Genomic DNA, 18,343 nt, shown 5'->3' on the forward strand with positions numbered 1-18,343 from the left:
CCACAATCCCTACACCTCATCCTTTTAAGACATAAAACCACTGACCAAGTCTGGGACTAAGAGTGGATCCAGACACCCCTGGGCCCTTCTCTGAGGAGGAGTCTAGAAAGCAAGGGGGTCTGCTCTGAACCTCGTGACTCAACAGAAGGGATTTATTTATTTTAATTTTATTTTAATTTATTCCCTGAATTGATGTATATGGTTACCCTGGGTTACACAGTTTACAGTAGTTGTCTTATGCCAGTTCCTGTTGTGAGAAACCCTGCCACCTACAATCATGCCTCCCCAGTTCAGTTTGCTTCTGTCATGAATAAAATCTTTAACTGATTGTTTGGTGTCATTTCACCTTAATTTAGACTGAGGGAATTCAGAATTTAACAGGACTCCCTGGTCTGTCCAGCCTGGGTCATGACAAAAGGGTAAGGATCAACAGCAGCACACAATCTGTATTTTAGAAGATGTCAGGAGGCACTCAGTAGTACTGTTTCTAAGTGTAAATAAATGGGCTTAGTATTATAAACATCAGCAAAGAATGAGAAATAAACTGAAGGGCATACAGAAGTATAAAGCAAAAAAACTCAGAAGAAAAGTGCTTTAGAAACTAAGAAATGAAAACAAAACCACCTTCTGAAGACTTAAAGCAGAAATATGAAAGGGCTGCAGTCCAGAGAACAGAGATCAGGGTTTGATGGCTTTCTTCCACTAGAACTCATCTCAGTGAAATGCAAATACCACCTATCTGGAACCTTACTCATTCTGTTCATTAATACTTATGTCAATTACTCCCAATAAATTAATTTTTCATAATCCACTTTCACTCATATGAAGCCTTTTAGATTACATAAGCCTCTTAAGTCAAAAGGGCACCTCTTCAAAATGAAATGGTTTTCAATGCAGATGTGTTGTTTACTAGTTGAAGCTGCACAATCCCAGGAGATTTGAGAAGTGAAAGAGCAGAAAATGGATCAGAACATGAACTTCAATCTCTTTGTGACTGTACTTTGATTTATTAAATTGCAACTGATCGGGTGGGTCCTTGAGTTGATGAAGTATGATGAGGGCTTAGCCTGTGACTGAAACAAATGTCCTGAATAATGTTCGAGATAGAAACATAATTTCAAATTTCAAATCAATGTTAGAACCAGCTAAAATATCTCACACTCTCCCTTCCCACCACTGAAGTTTAAGAAAATTTCTCAGGGTGTAACAGTAAAACCACAAGAGAAAGAATTAAAGAGTAAACTAAAAATACTACTCAAAATACAGTAATTCATTCTAACAACATTTTAAAAAAGATAAAACAAAATATACACATGCAAGAAACTGCACCTAAAATCTATACTAGAGGAAAATCCATGGTTATTACCAATCCATGATCTGCCTATCATCAGGCTTTTGCATCTCAATATTACAGCTGTCCCTTGCCTTGATACCAAAAGTGCAATCCAACTGATAGAAAGTTAGGAGTAATGGGAAGACTCCAATTGTTAGTATCTTTACAAGAATCCTTAGTGAAATGCAGTACTATAGAAATTGTGAATACTGCCTAAATGCACCAAAATAAAGTTCAAAGCTAATAGTGATTCCAGTAACTAGCATATTATACTGAAGACATGGGAGTTTTGAAATGTTGGTCTCCTGTTTGTATCCTATGATTTACTTCCTTACATTTATTTAGATGGTGTGTATACTAACTCCAAAGTGCTAAGATTTAGTGCAATCAAAATCAGCATTAAGTTGTGAATAACAGATCTCTCAATTAGCCTATGAGTTGTATTAAGAAACTACAGTAGCTGCAGGTTTACTTTAATTACCAAGTCCCTACTTACATAAGGTACACTTACAACAGTGGAAAACTTCAGATTAAAAAATATAAGTATATGAAAGAATTACATACTGTACAGAGGTCTTTATACTGTAACTTCTGAAACTTGGTGTCTGTGTTTCCTGCACACAGCTCCACATATCCAAGGACTACTTGAAACACAGTGTTGTGAATGGCTTGAGTGAAGTGCATATGTAACTGGTCCATTGCTGTCTAAAAGAAAAGGAATGAATGTGTCAAAGAGAAACAAGTTGAGATCAGTGCTGTTTTTCCCACTGGAAACACCTCCAACTAAGATAAAAATATTTCCTTTGCAATTAACGAAACTAAAACAACAACTACAAAGTCCTCAATTCATCCGCTTGCCAAACTCAGTTCTTCCTTGAAGAATATAAAGTAGGATTAAGTGTTACAGAAAGGCATGCACATCATATCAATAAATTTCGTAAGAAAACCCTCTTTGCAGTAAAAAAAAAAATTACATTTAACAAAGCTTACTTTTTCCAGAAAAACAAACTTCAGTAGATGTAGTAAACACTAATGACTATATAACATATGTTTTACTATAATCACGCCTGAGTTTGAGGTCAGGCTGTTTCCCTAGTTATCCCATTGATCCTTTGTTAATAGACTGGTACATAACATTAGTCCATTTCAGAAACTGAATTTTCTCATTGTTTCAAGATATGCTAATAATCAGTATATATGGTACATAAGAATTGATAAAAAAAATTATTTGATTTGCCAGAATGAAGTTATCAGATCTTGCAGATTTGAAAGTGTTCTGTTTCGCTACTTGCTATTTGACATTCTTTGCTACTGACAAGAGCTGAGAACTCAATCGTCCCCATAAGAAATGAACAAGCAATTCTGCTTCAATCCTATCACAAATAACCTATCTTCTGCAGCTAGTCCTAACTTAAATTAGTCAAAGAAAACAGAATGACAAATGAAATCATGAAAAGTACTGAAGACACTGAAGGTTCCTGTCATTCTGTTTAATGAGAAGGGGTCAAAATGGGAGATATTTCAAACAAAAAGTCTGCCTTTCTCAACATACCATGCACTAGACTTCAGAGCAGTGAATGCATTAGATCTACTTTTGTCCAGTAAATAAATAAATCGCATACAATTGCACACAATGCACTAACAAAGGAAAAGTTTAATCGAGCTTCTCCCCTGATTTTAAGTTGCAGTCTTCAGGCAGTCCAATAATTCTGCACATTGTCAAAGTATGGGAAGAGAAATCCGTTTCTATCTTATTGCAGAGCTACACTCTTACCACAGTCAAGCCATGGAAAAAAAAAACCAAAACCACTTTGCTAGAAAGGTTCTAATTAGAAAGAAACAAAAACCAAGCAAAAATTTAAAAACAAACTCAAAAAACACAATCTAATGTCTGCCACACTTCTGAATACTGGGAAACAACATTAAAAAAACCCAAGCATAATAAAGAATGAATAGGGTTCTTGTCCTGTCTTCATCAGGGGACAGGCACTTTGATAGGATCTTTAGCACCTAAAGCTTTCTGGAGGAATCTCTTCTCTAAGCAAAACATTGCTACACTGGCACCACCATGTTTAGCCTCACTACCGTATGAAAACGGATCACATCGTCAGAGGCAGTACTGTTGTTGTTGTTATTATTATGACCAATCAAAACTTTCATGTACTGTAAGGGGATAAAGTCCCTGTAGTGCACATAAAAAAACATGCTAGGGAAAACTGAGTTATTCCTGCCTGAGGCAAAGTTCAGCATATAAAGCTGGGTGAAGAAGAAGGAAGGGGAGGACCTTCAGAGTGATGGTGTTTGTCTTCCCAAGTAACTGTTACACATGATGGAGCCCTGCTTTCCTGGAGATGGCTGAACACCTGCCTGCCGATGGGAAGTAGTGAATGAATTCCTTGTTTTGCTTGTGTGCGCAGCTTTTGCTTTACCTATTAAACTGCCTTTATCTCAACCCACGAGTTTTCTCACTTTTACTCTGCCGATTCTCTTCCCCATCCCAACCAGGGGGAGTGAGTAAGCAGCTGCATGCTGCTTATTTGCTGGCTAGAGTTAAACCATGACAATTAGGAAAATAAACTTCCATCACAGTACTCAAAGCTTCACACTGTTACACTACTGTTCTTTGTGACTTACTCAGAAGATGAGTACGAACCTGTGTTTTTCCAAGCAGCCTGTAAGCCTGCTGAACTTTTGTATAATGACTGATATCAAAGTTCTTACATATTTTGGAGAGCGCTACATCCAATTGTTCCTATATAAATGAAGGAAAAAAATGTTAAACGCTAAATAAAAACAGGCCAAGTAATACATTAATTAAACAACAGCAAGTGAAGAAAAGATGTTTATTTAAATAATCTGATAATTATGCTTGTAAAATAGCCAAGACTGTACATTAGCAGACTATTCTGAGGTGCTCAAATGTTACTTCTTGCAGTCTAAAGTACTTCAGTCTGAAGTTTCTGTCAGCCAAACAGTTCTACCATTTCCAAGAACAAGCACAGTAAAAAGTACACTACTTTGCTGAAATCAAATTCAAAGTGATATTTACTTTGAGAAGGTCTAGTACCCCAATATGGGAGAGCTGGGATTTCTAACTTTACTCTGACTCCTAAGAAAAACCCAGATCTGGGGGAAAAAAAAGAAAATGCTCCACAGGTGTTTCAGCCCAACCAATTCAATTATATACTTCTTAACCCTCTGACTGCCATCTATTAAACGGAACTAACACTATCTGACTGAAAAGTTCATTGTGAAGTCATTTATGAAGTACTATACGAGCACAATGATCATTACCATAGGAGAGGAAAAAAAAAAAACCACACACACACACATACACACACAATTATTAGTTCTGCCATCAGAGCTGTGTCTGAGCATACTGAACAGCTTTGCAGTAAATTAAGTTCATCTATTACGTGCACTGAATGAAAAAAAAAAAACTAAAATAGGATCATATACTTAATGACTAACTAATAAAGCTTCCAAGAATTTGACTATGTAGCTTAATAACACAATTCTCACTTAGACACTGTAATATATTCAGAGATACACAGCTTAACTGTAGTTATTTTCAATCAACAATGCAAGAAAAGAAAACACGAATCAATAACATATGATAATATAGACAGCTAGCAGATATTTTCACTCCTTGCTAGTCACTAAAGCCATTTCAATTTTTATTATTTAAGGATCTTGCGATGTAGTCTTGCTCTTGCAAAGAGAATCCACAGGAGATGGTTGTTTAGTCCCTATGTACTTTTACTTACTCCACTGGAAAATTTTCATTAAATACTTCATTAGCCACAAAATATTTATAGATTTTAATCCCAGAGATTTGGTGGGTGGGTTTTGTTGCTGTTGGGGGGGGGGGGGGAGTGGGGGATGTATTTTGTCAGTATTTTTAAGCAGATCAATATTTTCTTTAAGCACAAAAAAAGGAGAGTAGGATACAATCAAAAACTGCATTTTTTTTCCTAAGCGAAGTGGTAAAAGGAGAAGTAACCTAAAGATTCAGAACTTCTTTAAAAGTTTACTCAGCATTTTGAATTTCAGCCATATATTGATTTTAAAAAAAAATTTCTTCTCTTATTTCACACAGAACAGCTGTACAAAGAGAGAAACAGGGATATCAAGCTGCTCGTGAACAGAGCTCTTAAACACAAAGTACATTAAACTTTTCAGCCACGTTTTTCAATGGTTCCTTCCACTATAGCCACCTTGCATTTTATTTGTAATATAGTATAAAAGTAAGATCAATGTTAAAACCTAAATTACAAGAAAAAAAAAAAGAAAAAAAAAGGAATGGACATAAGCAGAGGCACTCAACTATTGAGAAGACTCATTACTGAAATATTAATTAGCAGAATATGATTCTATATTAATTAGAGCATGTATTCCACAGGAACACTCTGTGAACTGCAGGATGACTTACATTTCTCCAATATGCATAGACATAATTCCAGTAGAAAATAAGATAACTTTCACAGGAGTAAGATAAGATATTTCTATAAATTCACAAGTAATAAATAAAAATCTTGAATATGATTATTTAGCTAGCTGTGAATTGCTTTCACCAACGAACATGGCACATTTTACCAGATTTTAGTATGAGCAGAATTAGCTCTGCAAAGCTGTTACTGGAAGAAGTAAAGATGCATGTCTCATTTTAAGCAACATCAAAGTTTCCTCACAAGTAATAAGTGGAAAGTAAATGAAAGCAATAGGAATGCAAACTGAGTGATCTTAAAAAACCAAACAAACAAACAGAGACGAGTTTAATGACTAGCCTATGTGAGAGTGAACCAGCCATGCTCTGAATAGAGCACATATCAGTGAAAAAGAACAAAAAAAAAGCTTTGCAAGAAAGTGAAAGTACAAAGACATAAATGAAGGAAATTTAACAAAGTTCTAATTGTACAGGGAATTGCATAACGAGGTACGATCATACATGCACTAAAGAGCACATGAACAGATGCGTAGAGAGCTGCTGGGCTAGCTAATTCAGCTTACTGATATGCATTACATGTACAGGCATTACATGTACTACACATACATTATACATATCTACATTACTTGACTTCTTACAAAAACTTGCCAAATTCCAGCTCAAAATTACCTAGTAAAGGAGTTAAAAGAACTCCTATTGTTCATGAACTTTTTTTTGCCACCAATTTCCAGCAAGACACTTACCATTTTATATTCATTTGCTTTTGCAATACTATCCATCAATTTAAACTGACCTTAGTCACATCTTTCCCAGCTATTCAAGTCTTACTTCCTATGGCTTAGCACTGGCCCTATCCAGCAGTTTCCAGTTTGCTGACCTCTTAAAATTTCCACTGAAACTGTGATCTTTTGTGTAGCTTATCCAAACCTATTGGCATGCTGCTAATTTACTTTTCACAACTATTTAGGAATCGTCTTAAGAATTCACAGCAGTTCAAGGACTGAAAACCACCATACATCATCTTCATACAGGGAGCATACCTTTGCTCCAGTACTTCAAATCTTATGTGCCTATTTTATTTGACTGCTTTACCACTTAAAGTGGGCACAACTAGTGAGCTGGGCTCATAAGTTCGATAACATACTATAGAGCATTTAGGTTGATTGCAGCACAAAAGTCTGCATGAATAGCAATGACTATAGCATTCCAAAGACAGTATTTGAAAGAAATGTGGATGTTCTGCAATTGCTAATAACATTGTATTAGGAAGCTCTAGTACCTAGAGGTTAAATACTAACATTTACTAAACATCAATGTATTAATTCTTACCTCTATTTGTTCCAAGGTGTCTTGCAGCTTTGAATTCAACTCACTATTAATAAAGAAAAACGTTTAAAATAAAACTACTGTTCATATTACCATTTCACACCAAGTTTCTCATTTCCAAAAAACAGATTTGTCTGCTACTGAGCCACAATGTAGTAATTTATCATAAATCATTAACCTGCTGTTACTGTGTCAGACTAGCATCACCGCACTACTGTTATTACTGAAAGGCACTTAACTGCAGGCATTTGCAGTATTCCTAACACTTCAAATTAAAATATCTGTTGCAGCAGCACATTATCCTAGGTTTATAATGCAACAGTGTTAAGAGGGCCCAGACAAGACCCCATCCTGCTAGGATTTAGCCAAGCATTCAAAGACATTCCCGACCCCCAAGGAACTCATGCTCCAAATGTTTTGATTTGGCAGTGTGGTCTACAGCAGAACATACCCAGAAAGGTCAGGGCTGTCAAGTCTTTGCAAACTATGGTATAGTAACTTCTATTTGTTGCTCAGGAACCCCTTACATAAACACTATAGGAAAAAAAGAACTTAAGCTTACACAACTCTCAGAAAATCTTTTTAAGACCATCATTTCACTTTGCTGAGCTATATTTGGTATAGAAAGATTAACAAAAATAGCTACCATAAGAGAAACTATTTAGGACAAAGAAAGGCACAACTGCTCCTTTCCAACAATCAGCTTTAAAAATTTCAGAACACCAGCCAGAAAAATAAGACACAAAATATGACCACTATCTTTTTGTTTGGAAGGGTTGAAGCAACCAAGAAATAGGCAGGATATTCTCTTCAAGCATGGAAAGCAGTTTTCATGGGATAATCACCATAACTGATTTTAGACAACTTCCTTCCATGCTCTGAATCTTTTCCTAAGGGAAAAGATCATGTTAACTATCAAAAGATAGATTCTAGCTTCCCTACCCAGTTCTCTCCACTTAAATGATATGCCCATCACCCCTCTTTTTTCGGTTCTATTAGATAACCTGTACACAACACCCTCCAAAGAGAGGTTTAAATAGAAAAAACTGCATCAGAAAGAGCTGGCATTAAACACTAAATAGAGCAGCCAGTATTTCTTTGTTGTTCCTCCACATGCAACAAGCCTTCAAACAGAAAAGCCTCCATAACAATTTCATGTTACTACATCTCCTGCTGGAGTTTATGAGCATTTCCTGTTACTCCAGTTCTTTTAGCTAGCAAGAAGACATTAGAACAAGACTAAAAACCTTGCTCTGTGCACAGAATCACTCCTTTCCATCTTTAGAACTAGGTACAGCATAGACTATCATCCCCTGTGTATAAACACATAGTTGGCTTACATGTTGAAATTAACTGGTCTAAAATATAGAAGCTGCTGACATTAGCAAAAAATGATGCAACGCACAGGTAGTCTCTGCACAGACTGAACAAATTAAGCAATTGTACTGCTTTAAGTTCTATGAAAATTCACAAAGCCCCTAATGGTAGCAGGTAACATATAAACATAAGACTATGATTCCTTTCAAACCAATGTCATGAACATGCTGCTGCTAATCTAGCATTTCTTTACCTTTTCTAATTAAATTAAAAATACACATGGATTTTTCACCTCAGCCAGGCAACTGGCTCACACACATGAAGAATTTGCAATGTAGGGTTGAAAAACTTCCTGGGTTGCAGAAACCATTTCTTGATTATTGCAGGCGATCACATTTGACTAATTTCATCTGTACACCAGCATAGATCCACATGAAAACTAGTTCCTTGTTTCCACTATTCTTAATGCCAGGCAAGCCTCAGCTTGCAATCACCGGGTGACACAGGAGGCTTGGGCAGCTCTGGGACCTGAGCCCTCATGTCACAATTCCCAGCAAATGCCCCAGGATCTGGGCCATTCCAGAACAGTGTACGTTTCTCTTCTTCTGGAAGAGCAGGATGGGGACAAATTAAAAAGACCTTGTTCCACAGGAAATGCAATCAAGGTATAACTGCCACGTTTCTTACCCCTACCATTTAGTGCAACTCCTGTGACAGCATTGTCTTCCCCTTCATGCGAGGGCTCAAGCACCAATTTTAAATACACACATTCATAGTTTATTTATTCAACCAAGCTATGATATATGGATGTGTTTGCAAGAATACAGCCTACATTTATGCTGACTAATTCAGGAAAAGAAGGTGCAATCACAAAATTTCATAAGAAAAGTAACTTTGATCAAGTATTGCAGTGAAAATGTAGAAACGCAGTGTCCAGCTAAATCTGTATATATTTTCTAAGCCAGAATTATAAAGGTAGTGCTTGGACATAATGGCTACATGACTATTATGAAAGCCCATTTACCATAATTGAGAATTTAATTCAAGGCATTCATTTCATTAATAAAAAACATATTAGGAGTCTTTTTTTTGCATCCCCATCCATACAAATCTAAATTAGAGCATTTTTAGAAGGCACATTACTGCAATATAACAGAAGTAACATTTCGACCCAAATGCAATAGACAGAGTCATCCCATTATCTGACACTAAATTTTCCCTCAGGTTTTTCAAGAGAGTGTACTCACATCAGAACTGATCAACAAGCAGAAGGCAAAAGACTTTGATTTCTATTTTTAAACAAAAATGAATCACATAATGCAAGCATTCCCTAGGAAGAAGACAATGGTGAACAAAAATAATAGACATCCATCCTATTATTTCAAAGGATGAGCAGCCACTCTTAAAACCAAAGAAGTCTTAGCAGAGAAGCTGACGTGCTTGCCTCTTCAGATTATGTATATGCCAAAATAAAAAAATTATATGCTTCACAGAAAGGTTTAAATCCTCTGCTGTTTAAGAGCTACACCTAATTCCTACCACCATCTAGCAAGAAAAATGTGAAGAATGATTGTACAAAAGGAAGGCACTGATTTTGTCATGTGGACAGTGGACAATCAAAGGGATACTGTGAAAATTTCATGGTAAGATAGAGAGGTGATGACTCATATAAGAACGCTCTAAGTGCTAGCATGTGTCTGTTTTCTTGACTAGCTGTTTTTTCTGCAGTCCTTAACAGAAATACAAAAGATCTATTTATTCATTCAGCCCAATCCCCTGCTAGTGAGGCATTATTCCATACAATACATATTCTCTCAGACTTCAGCAAGTAAAACTGTGCACCGAGACTGAAATGTTCGCACTAGGACTGGGATCTGCAGCTAAAATGTCCTTCTGCACCCACAATGCAAACAAACAAGCTCAAAAAACTCTCTTGGAATAAAGAAGCTGTGCTGATTTTTTCTGTCATTATCCTTTCTTTCAAGAATCTGTCTGCTTGGATGGAAGGATATCCTTTTGAGTGCAACAACAAAGTAAATCCTCACAGCTATTTGTCACATATCTTGTCAGTATGCTATCAGATTTAAAACAGTATGACTTTTGCAGTTAAATATTCCAAATGGCAAAAACATGAACTGTTAGTTTAAGTTCCAAATTTTGCTATACTGGACATAGTGTAGTGGAGATAAACTTTGAAGCTGCAATAAAAGCTTGAAGTGATTCAACATTAAACAGAAACTTTCATATCATTTACACAAAAGAGAATTTACATCAAAGAAACTGTGTAATTTAACCTAAACCTTGAAAGAGCAAGGTTTTCCGGATGAACACTGTAAGACTCTAAGAAATCAAGCTGCCTTTTCAAGCTGAATAAATGTTGCCGATTTCTCCAGACGAAAAAAATGCAGGAGGTAAGATTAATGGTTGGAGCCACACAGCATCTGAAAGAGCAATAAATACTAAGGACAGCATACTGAACAGTATAGATGGGACACAGGTATGGAAGACTGCAAGACCCATCTCTACAGAAGGTAGAGTCAAGCACAGCAATAGTTGTTCCAGAGTCATCTTGCTTCTAAACAACTGAATTGTCCAGGACTGAGGGAAATCACAGTCATTTTTCCTCATTCAAATAAATATAGTTTTCATTTACCACTACATAAGGAAGGGATTCAAAATTTTAATATATGTAGGCAAATGTTGGCTGTACAGTCAATTTATATACACACACAAGTTTTACGGAACTAAAAAGAAAGCAAAAAAGCAGGCCTGAAATGTGACTTCAAAATACAGAGGGGCTTATTTCCAGGTACAACTTCTAACTTCAGACATTTTTTGGTGCATCTTCAGATCCTGAAACAACTATACCTCAAAAGCAAATCCTAAACTGAAATTGAGGATTATAGGTAATTACTCTGAAGTTGCAACAAAGCATACATTTAGAGCACAGCGGGAGGCAAAGCATGTGTTTTCATAGATTTTGACCCTTCTAAGTCAGAGACCATTCTGACAGGAGATCAAACAATGTCAGAGTTTTACCCACAAATTTAAAAGTCTAATTAAAAATAATAGAAAATCTAATGATCTTAGTGGATGAAACACCAAAATTCACTTCATTTTACTCCTTTATTGTCATATCTATTATGACTTTGAACTTAATGTTTACCCAATTCTTTTTTTTTTTTTTTTTCTTTCTAAAAAGCAATGGAAACATCAAGTGTTTCTAAGCTAGGAAATGCAGATATTTGAATTAGTTCCACTTCTGAAAGCAGTTTCTCCATGACAGCTCTGCACTTGCCAATTTCATTACCAAGAAATCAGGGTAGGTTATCCTCCACAAGCTGTCTTGCTGTAGGTAAATTAATTCCAGAATATAAACTCGCTTATTAAAAAATTAGCTCAGGTATCTCTAGGCTGCAGGTTGTAGCACAGTTATAATGCAATCTTAGTTGAAACTTTACCTGCCAACATATTACAACAGTTGCAAAACAATGACATAGTTCAAACATAGATTATATAGGGAGGGGGAAACTACTGAGCATGCTTATGCTTTTATAAATGCCTCAATTTCTAAGCAGAAAATTAAATTTCAATCAAAGCTGCTTTAGAGAATGAGAATTAATGATCTCTGTTTTATACCATTTACAAGTAAAATCATACAGAAGCTGAAATCTGCACAGTGTCACCCTACCTTATACAACTGTAGTGTTTGAAAGTGCTGGCAGCTTTCTGGCATTCCAAGCACAGCTGAATAGCTCCTGGATAGTCCTCTTCCTTAGGATAAAATACAATGGAAAGCTAAGTTGGCTTTTGAAGCAATCACTGCAACACCCAGTTTTTGCTTGCATGCTTACATATAAACATTAAGAACAAAATATTTTGCCTCTTACATCTATACAGTAAAGTTAAAGGAAATGAGTGAGGGTCTATTGCAGAACTTAACGTGCAAGCAGTTTAGAATTAGAAACAGACAACATTAGCAACATCTGAAAACACTATGTATTACATTACCTTATGCAAATGACTTGGGTTTTTTTCCTTATGAATTCATATAAAACATGTCAGAAAGTTTTTATTACAAAACAACTAATATCTTCCCAGTTAACTTTCAAACCTCTGTTAATACAGTATGATCTATTCATGAGCAAGGAAAGAGGTAAGTTCAGGTACTGGCAGGCTGTTACCATAGTTTACAAAACCTAAAAAGAGACAAGGGAGACACTCCAACATTATGCCCAAATAAATACTATTTAATGTGATACATTCTATAGCTAATTAGAAATTTAAATTAAAGAAAACTGGCTCATACAAAGCCCCAGGACAATAAGAACATACTTTAGGAAAAAAATATGGAAATATTGTCCTAATTTATAGGAAGAATATCAAATAGGTAGACAGATCCATCAGGAAGTATATGAAGATGCCAGGACAAAACGAAAACAAAAACATACACACAAAAATGTAAAACCCCAGGATTTTGCCAACAGAACATGGGCAGTGCCTTGGGTATAACTACTATTTTTTTATTCTATTAGATATGTGGCCAGAAAGGCTCTTGGAGGACGGAAAACCCTCTTTAATAGCTAAGAGCTTCCCTTTTCCGTCCTAATTACATCCGTTACATTATGTGCTTCAGAGAGCTCAAATGCAAACCTGTTAGTGGAATTTCAAAGTCATTGATTGAAGAGTAAAAACGCAAGGGCAATTTATATTCGGCTATTATCATAAAGGAGTTTCTGAAATGAAATTGGTTTTAACAGCAGCATTCTAATGCAGATCAAGTTTAGCTAAAAAAACCAAAAAACCCACATATATTATCAGTTAGATGAAAACAGAACAGTACATTGGTCTATAATGATTGCTGCATTTACAGCTCTTTGTACCTTTCTCCATTGGAAACCTGGTACTTGCTCCATTAAGTTTAACAGAGCTCAAATCAGAAAGCCTGCTTGCATAACATACATTACTAATATATTCCACATGCAGCTCACCCCTGTAAGTTATTATAGCTTCATGTCTGGTCTTTTTTAATTGGGAACCCTATCTAAATATTCCTCTGTGTATGGCCACTAATAGCTCTCACGCATATTCCAAGCAACTAACTTCTTCTTGGAGTAAAGACAATAAATTGGCCAATAACTGGGATACCTTGTGGGGAGCAGACATGGACTGCAACTCTAAAACTGCACTTAGCCAGGAAGGGCAGTTCTGGCCCTTAACATTTAAAAATCACTGGCAAATTATGATAATCAGACATTAGGGTCTGTGTGTGAACGCAACACCCACACCTCTGTCTCAAGACAACTCCTACCACTAGACAGTGAAGAGCTGATCTCCTGTGCAAAAAAAATACAGCACAGAAATTAAAAGCTAATCATTTGTCCTGGTTTCAGCTGGGACAGAATTAATTTTCTTTCTAGGAATTGGTATAGTGCTATGGCTTAGATTTAGTATGAGAAGAATGTTGATAACACACTGATGTTTTCAGTTGTTGCTAAGTAGTGTTTATACCAAGTGAAGGATTTTTCAGCTTCTCATGTCCTGCCAGCAAGAAGGCTGGAGGGGCACAAGAAGTTGGGAGGGGACACAGCCAGGACAGCTGACCCAAACTGACCAAAGGGATATTCCATACCATGTGATGTCATGCCTAGTATATAAACTGGGGGGAGTTGCCTGGGGTGGTGGGGCAGACCGCTGCTCAGGAACTAACTGGGCATCAGTTGGCAAGTGGTGAGCAATTCCTTTGTGCATCACTTGTTTTGTATATTCCAATTCTTTTGTTGTTGTTGTTATTATTTTCTTCTTTCTGTCCCATTAAACTGTCTTTATTTCAACCCACAAGTTTTACTTTTTTTTCCCCGATTCTCTCCCCCATCCCACTGCGGGGGGGGGGGAAGTGAGCGAGCGGCTGTGTCATGCCTAGTTGCTGGCTGGGGTTAAACCACAACATCATTGTATAGGGCTTACTGAGCTGAAGGCAGTGTGTATGCAGCCTGTAAATTAATACATTCTTGCTTGGTAAAGAATGTGTGCTGAGACAAGGTGTATTACCCAAGATGGAATTAAACTCAGAGAATCTTAAGAGTTACAATTATTAAAACTCAATTTCCAAATTTAGTAACTAGGGATTATTATAAAGACATTCCATCCAGTATTAGCTGTAAATATTTGGCAAACTATCAAGTCAAAATTGTTACATGATTAAAACATAGTTGTCAATAAAATCCTGAAGCTGTCTTTCATACAATTAATCACCTTAAGACAAGATCTTATTTTTGCTCCATGCAGTATCTACTGCATTATTAGGCAGTATATATATTGTATCAGTCATGGCCTGCATGCTGCAATGTTTTCTACAACGGACTATTAAAAAACCAACGCACTGAATAAGGACTGAAGCTACTGCACTTACAAATAAAATACTAAGTGGGGAGCCCACATATAAATCTGTACAGTAATATACCAGTAGAAGTACTTTATCCAGACCCAGCATATCAACAGTCAGCTAAATCTCACCTTCTTTTTTCTTCCGAATATCAAGCTAAGGCCAGAGAAGAAGTATAAATTGAGGGTAGGGAGGGGACTGAAGACTCCACAGCACTCTTACTGAACTAACTCAAGAACTTGGTGCCCAGTTCTAAAGGCAGGAGTAAGTCTTTGACAGAAAATACTCCCTCCCCCAGCACAGGGGCTATCTAATTTGATATGAAGTATTTCTCACAACATTTGAAAAAAGAATAAAAATATAATTTCATCACATGCACATACCCATAGCCTGTTTGCAAGAGGAAGGAAAGAAGGAACAAAACTAAGATGACTGACAAAAGTAGACTTAGAACAGCTTCAAATTATAATAGTCTGGCTGGGACTTACCTCCAACATCTCACTCAAACGCACATCAGTTCTTTGCTAAAAAAGATAAAAAAACCAACAGTGATAACTACACAGAAATGAAGAAAAATATTTTGCCACTGAACAAAAACAACTGTACATACCAGTGTTTTTATTGTTCTCAGAGACTTTAGCAGTCCAATAAGCAACTGTCGTTTCCTTTGATTTGCAAGAAGCCCCAAACTAGTTTGTGTAAAGCCTTCCTTTGCTATATTCAGGTGTCTGCAAAAGTTAAAAATGTACATAATCTTTGATGATATGTAAAATAAAGCTTATTTCTAATTCTAACATGTCCCTCAAAATACATGCTAGAAAATAAGACTGTCAGCACTGTTAGGGAAATCCAGAAATTAAGATGATACCAACAGACTACTAAGAAGGTAGGTTTTCCCTTCTCCAGAACTTGTCTGTGGATCAATAGTGTACCTCAAAAGGTTCCTGTTTTAAAGAGAACTCCCAACTGAAGTGAGAGCTGCAAGAGAGAAAGCTGCTGGTATTTGTTTCAGTATCTTTAACTACTATTGCTAATTCCATTCACTACATAAATAGGAAACATGATCAGCAAGCAAACTTCCTGGGTTTACAGATTTCTTCCTAAATATTTTTTCCCCCTTTCAATCTCTGCCGTTATTTAAGCAAGATACCTTCTTCCATTTGTGCAAATAACAGCTGCTAACTGAAGGCCAGTCTGCAATGATGTAACACGTTCAAGTTCCTACAGAGAGACAACAGGTTAAATAAATATACAAGTTCAAGTCATGCTACACACCGGTGAAGACTAGTGATTAGTAGCATTCTCCTGAGATGTTATTATGACTTTGTAGAGTTACTTTATATATTATTTGTTTCATCATTTTATATATGCTAAGCGCTTGAATGTAACATTAATATAGAACTATCCTTTAAAATACACATTTATTTGAAGAAAGATACTTGAAATCCATTTTCATTGCAGTGGGACCCTCTACATTTATATACTGTACATTTAGCCTAGGAATCTCTATACCATTAATGCACCACAGCAGAATGATCAATCCTTCAGGGACAGAAGCACAGGGTTTAATTTGCATTAATATGACAGAGAGCAGCAAAACAAAGAAACAAACAAAAAAAAGTTTCACACAGCATTTTCTCATTTAGAAGCACTTGTGTTCCACAATTTAATAGATGTCACTTCATAATGAATGTTAATTGTATCCTGTTGAATTTCAGCTGAACACTCTTCAGCACAGGTGGCCTGAATTTAGCTTGATTTTGACTTTGTGAAGTATGTAGCACAATCTGAAAACTCCTTTAAAAAAATAAAATTTTTAATATACCTATTAGCATTTCTTCTGTTAAGAACAGCACTGCAGAAAAGTGAATGCTGTCCCCACGCTACAGAGAAAAAAAGACCCACAACTTTTTTTTTTTTTTAAATAGTACTCATAATTTCAAAATGTATCAAGTGCTTTCCATGGGGAAAAGGGAGATCTTCACTTTGAAAACTAAGGTAATTCTAGAGATATGACAAGCAAAAACAAGTTTAAAGTTTAGTTCAGTTTAAGATTGGCTCCTGGTCAGTCTCCAAAGATACAAGTAATTCTAACAAATCACTGAGCTGCACCTTTCACCAAAAACAGTTCCTCCTTTACGTTATCAACGTTGCTTTTGGAAAAATAACAGCTTAGTTGCTGATATGCATAATATCTTAAGAAACCAAATTCAAAGATTACTTTCTTCAGTACCTACTTCTCACTAAAAACATATCTTGCAAATGTCAGAGCTATTCAAAAGGCCATTGTTCCCTTTTTCATGAGGAAACGCATAAAATAAGGAGCGACTCCATTCCAGTCTTGCCTCTTGCAAAGAATCTGTAAAATCTCTCCTTTGAACATTGGATGGAGAGGCATGGGGAGAGAGCGCAGCTTAACAGTCCTCAGAGAGGGAGTCTTCCGTTCAGCATTTAGGGCTGAACACATTTTTTCTCTTCTCAAAGACAATCTTCCACCCATTGGTTGTTCCTAAAGCATGCCTTTCCTTCTAAGGAGAAGGGACAACTATAAATCCCTTACCTTGTGTCTGTGCCATGCCTCTCTCAGCCCATAGTAGTGCCTGTTAGACCAGTACTTCATACTAGGAATGGGGTGCAAACCATGATTTCCCCACACTTTGCTTTGCACAGTGTCCAGGAGACAAAGAGTCAACTCCATTTTTGCTTCTTCTAATGACCTGTTACCGTCACTGGACACTGAACTGGAGCTGCCATTACCAAAGTACCCACAGCACATCAGGAGATTCATTTCATGAGTCAGTGGGAAAGTGAGTCCTATGATGCCCACCAGAAATCTCTGGTAAGTATGTCTACTGACAAGAATAACTCTGTGCAAGCCTGTGCCCTTAAGTAACACTGAAGGATTATTGACTTAATCAGGCAAATATACATTTGAGAAATGTTTTTAAAAGATTCTTACTGGCATGATGGATTTTTAACTTGTCCCTTTGGAACATCTGAAAGAATGTCTTGGTATAAAACATGTGCACCTCACTAAGATGTTGCTGGGATAAGAATATTAACATTACACAGCAAAACGCAAGCAGCACATTCTCCACAGTACTATTATGCACTGAGAGGTGGTTTCCAAAGTGAAGCTGCCGGATTCAGAAAAAGCAGCACTCAATGAAAAACATCAATTCCAAACATGCACAACAGCAAAACTATACCAGAAGGTTTTCATACCATACAATTACCCTTTCTGCCCCCCTCTACACTATCTTATGAGGACTCAACCACTGTAGCACTTACCCAGCATCCTTCTGCAACAGCCTCCCACCTGACACCTCTAACTAAAACTGAAATAATATTACCCTTACAGCTATTGCAGGAGATGATGCAACCAATGCTCACACACAACCCCCCCGACCATTCTTCTTCAAACAGCAGCACTCCTCCTTCTACCCAGCAAAATGCCAGAGCACAGATGGGACACTCACAAGGTCACTAAGGCTAGATGTGCAGGCCATGAGCATAAGCAAGCAGAAGAGGAAGT

General features: G+C 36.7%; 1 protein-coding gene across 2 annotated transcripts in view; it reads right to left on the reverse strand.

The window, feature by feature from the left end:
- The window catches only part of VPS50 (VPS50 subunit of EARP/GARPII complex), a 98,650-nt gene that overhangs the window by 62,548 nt on the left and 17,759 nt on the right, over positions 1–18,343 (reverse strand). For both annotated transcript variants that reach the window (XM_069775009.1, XM_069775001.1), the window contains exons 6-12: positions 15,959–16,029; positions 15,419–15,536; positions 15,297–15,332; positions 12,115–12,197; positions 7,110–7,152; positions 3,987–4,085; positions 1,898–2,038 (exon numbers count right to left, since the gene is read on the reverse strand). In XM_069775009.1, the coding sequence (XP_069631110.1) occupies positions 1,898–2,038; positions 3,987–4,085; positions 7,110–7,152; positions 12,115–12,197; positions 15,297–15,332; positions 15,419–15,536; positions 15,959–16,029 (591 nt within the window). The remainder of the gene's footprint in view (positions 1–1,897; positions 2,039–3,986; positions 4,086–7,109; positions 7,153–12,114; positions 12,198–15,296; positions 15,333–15,418; positions 15,537–15,958; positions 16,030–18,343) is intronic.

The sequence above is a fragment of the Haliaeetus albicilla genome, chromosome 2 (assembly GCF_947461875.1).
Source record: "Haliaeetus albicilla chromosome 2, bHalAlb1.1, whole genome shotgun sequence".
NCBI lineage: Eukaryota > Metazoa > Chordata > Aves > Accipitriformes > Accipitridae > Haliaeetus > Haliaeetus albicilla.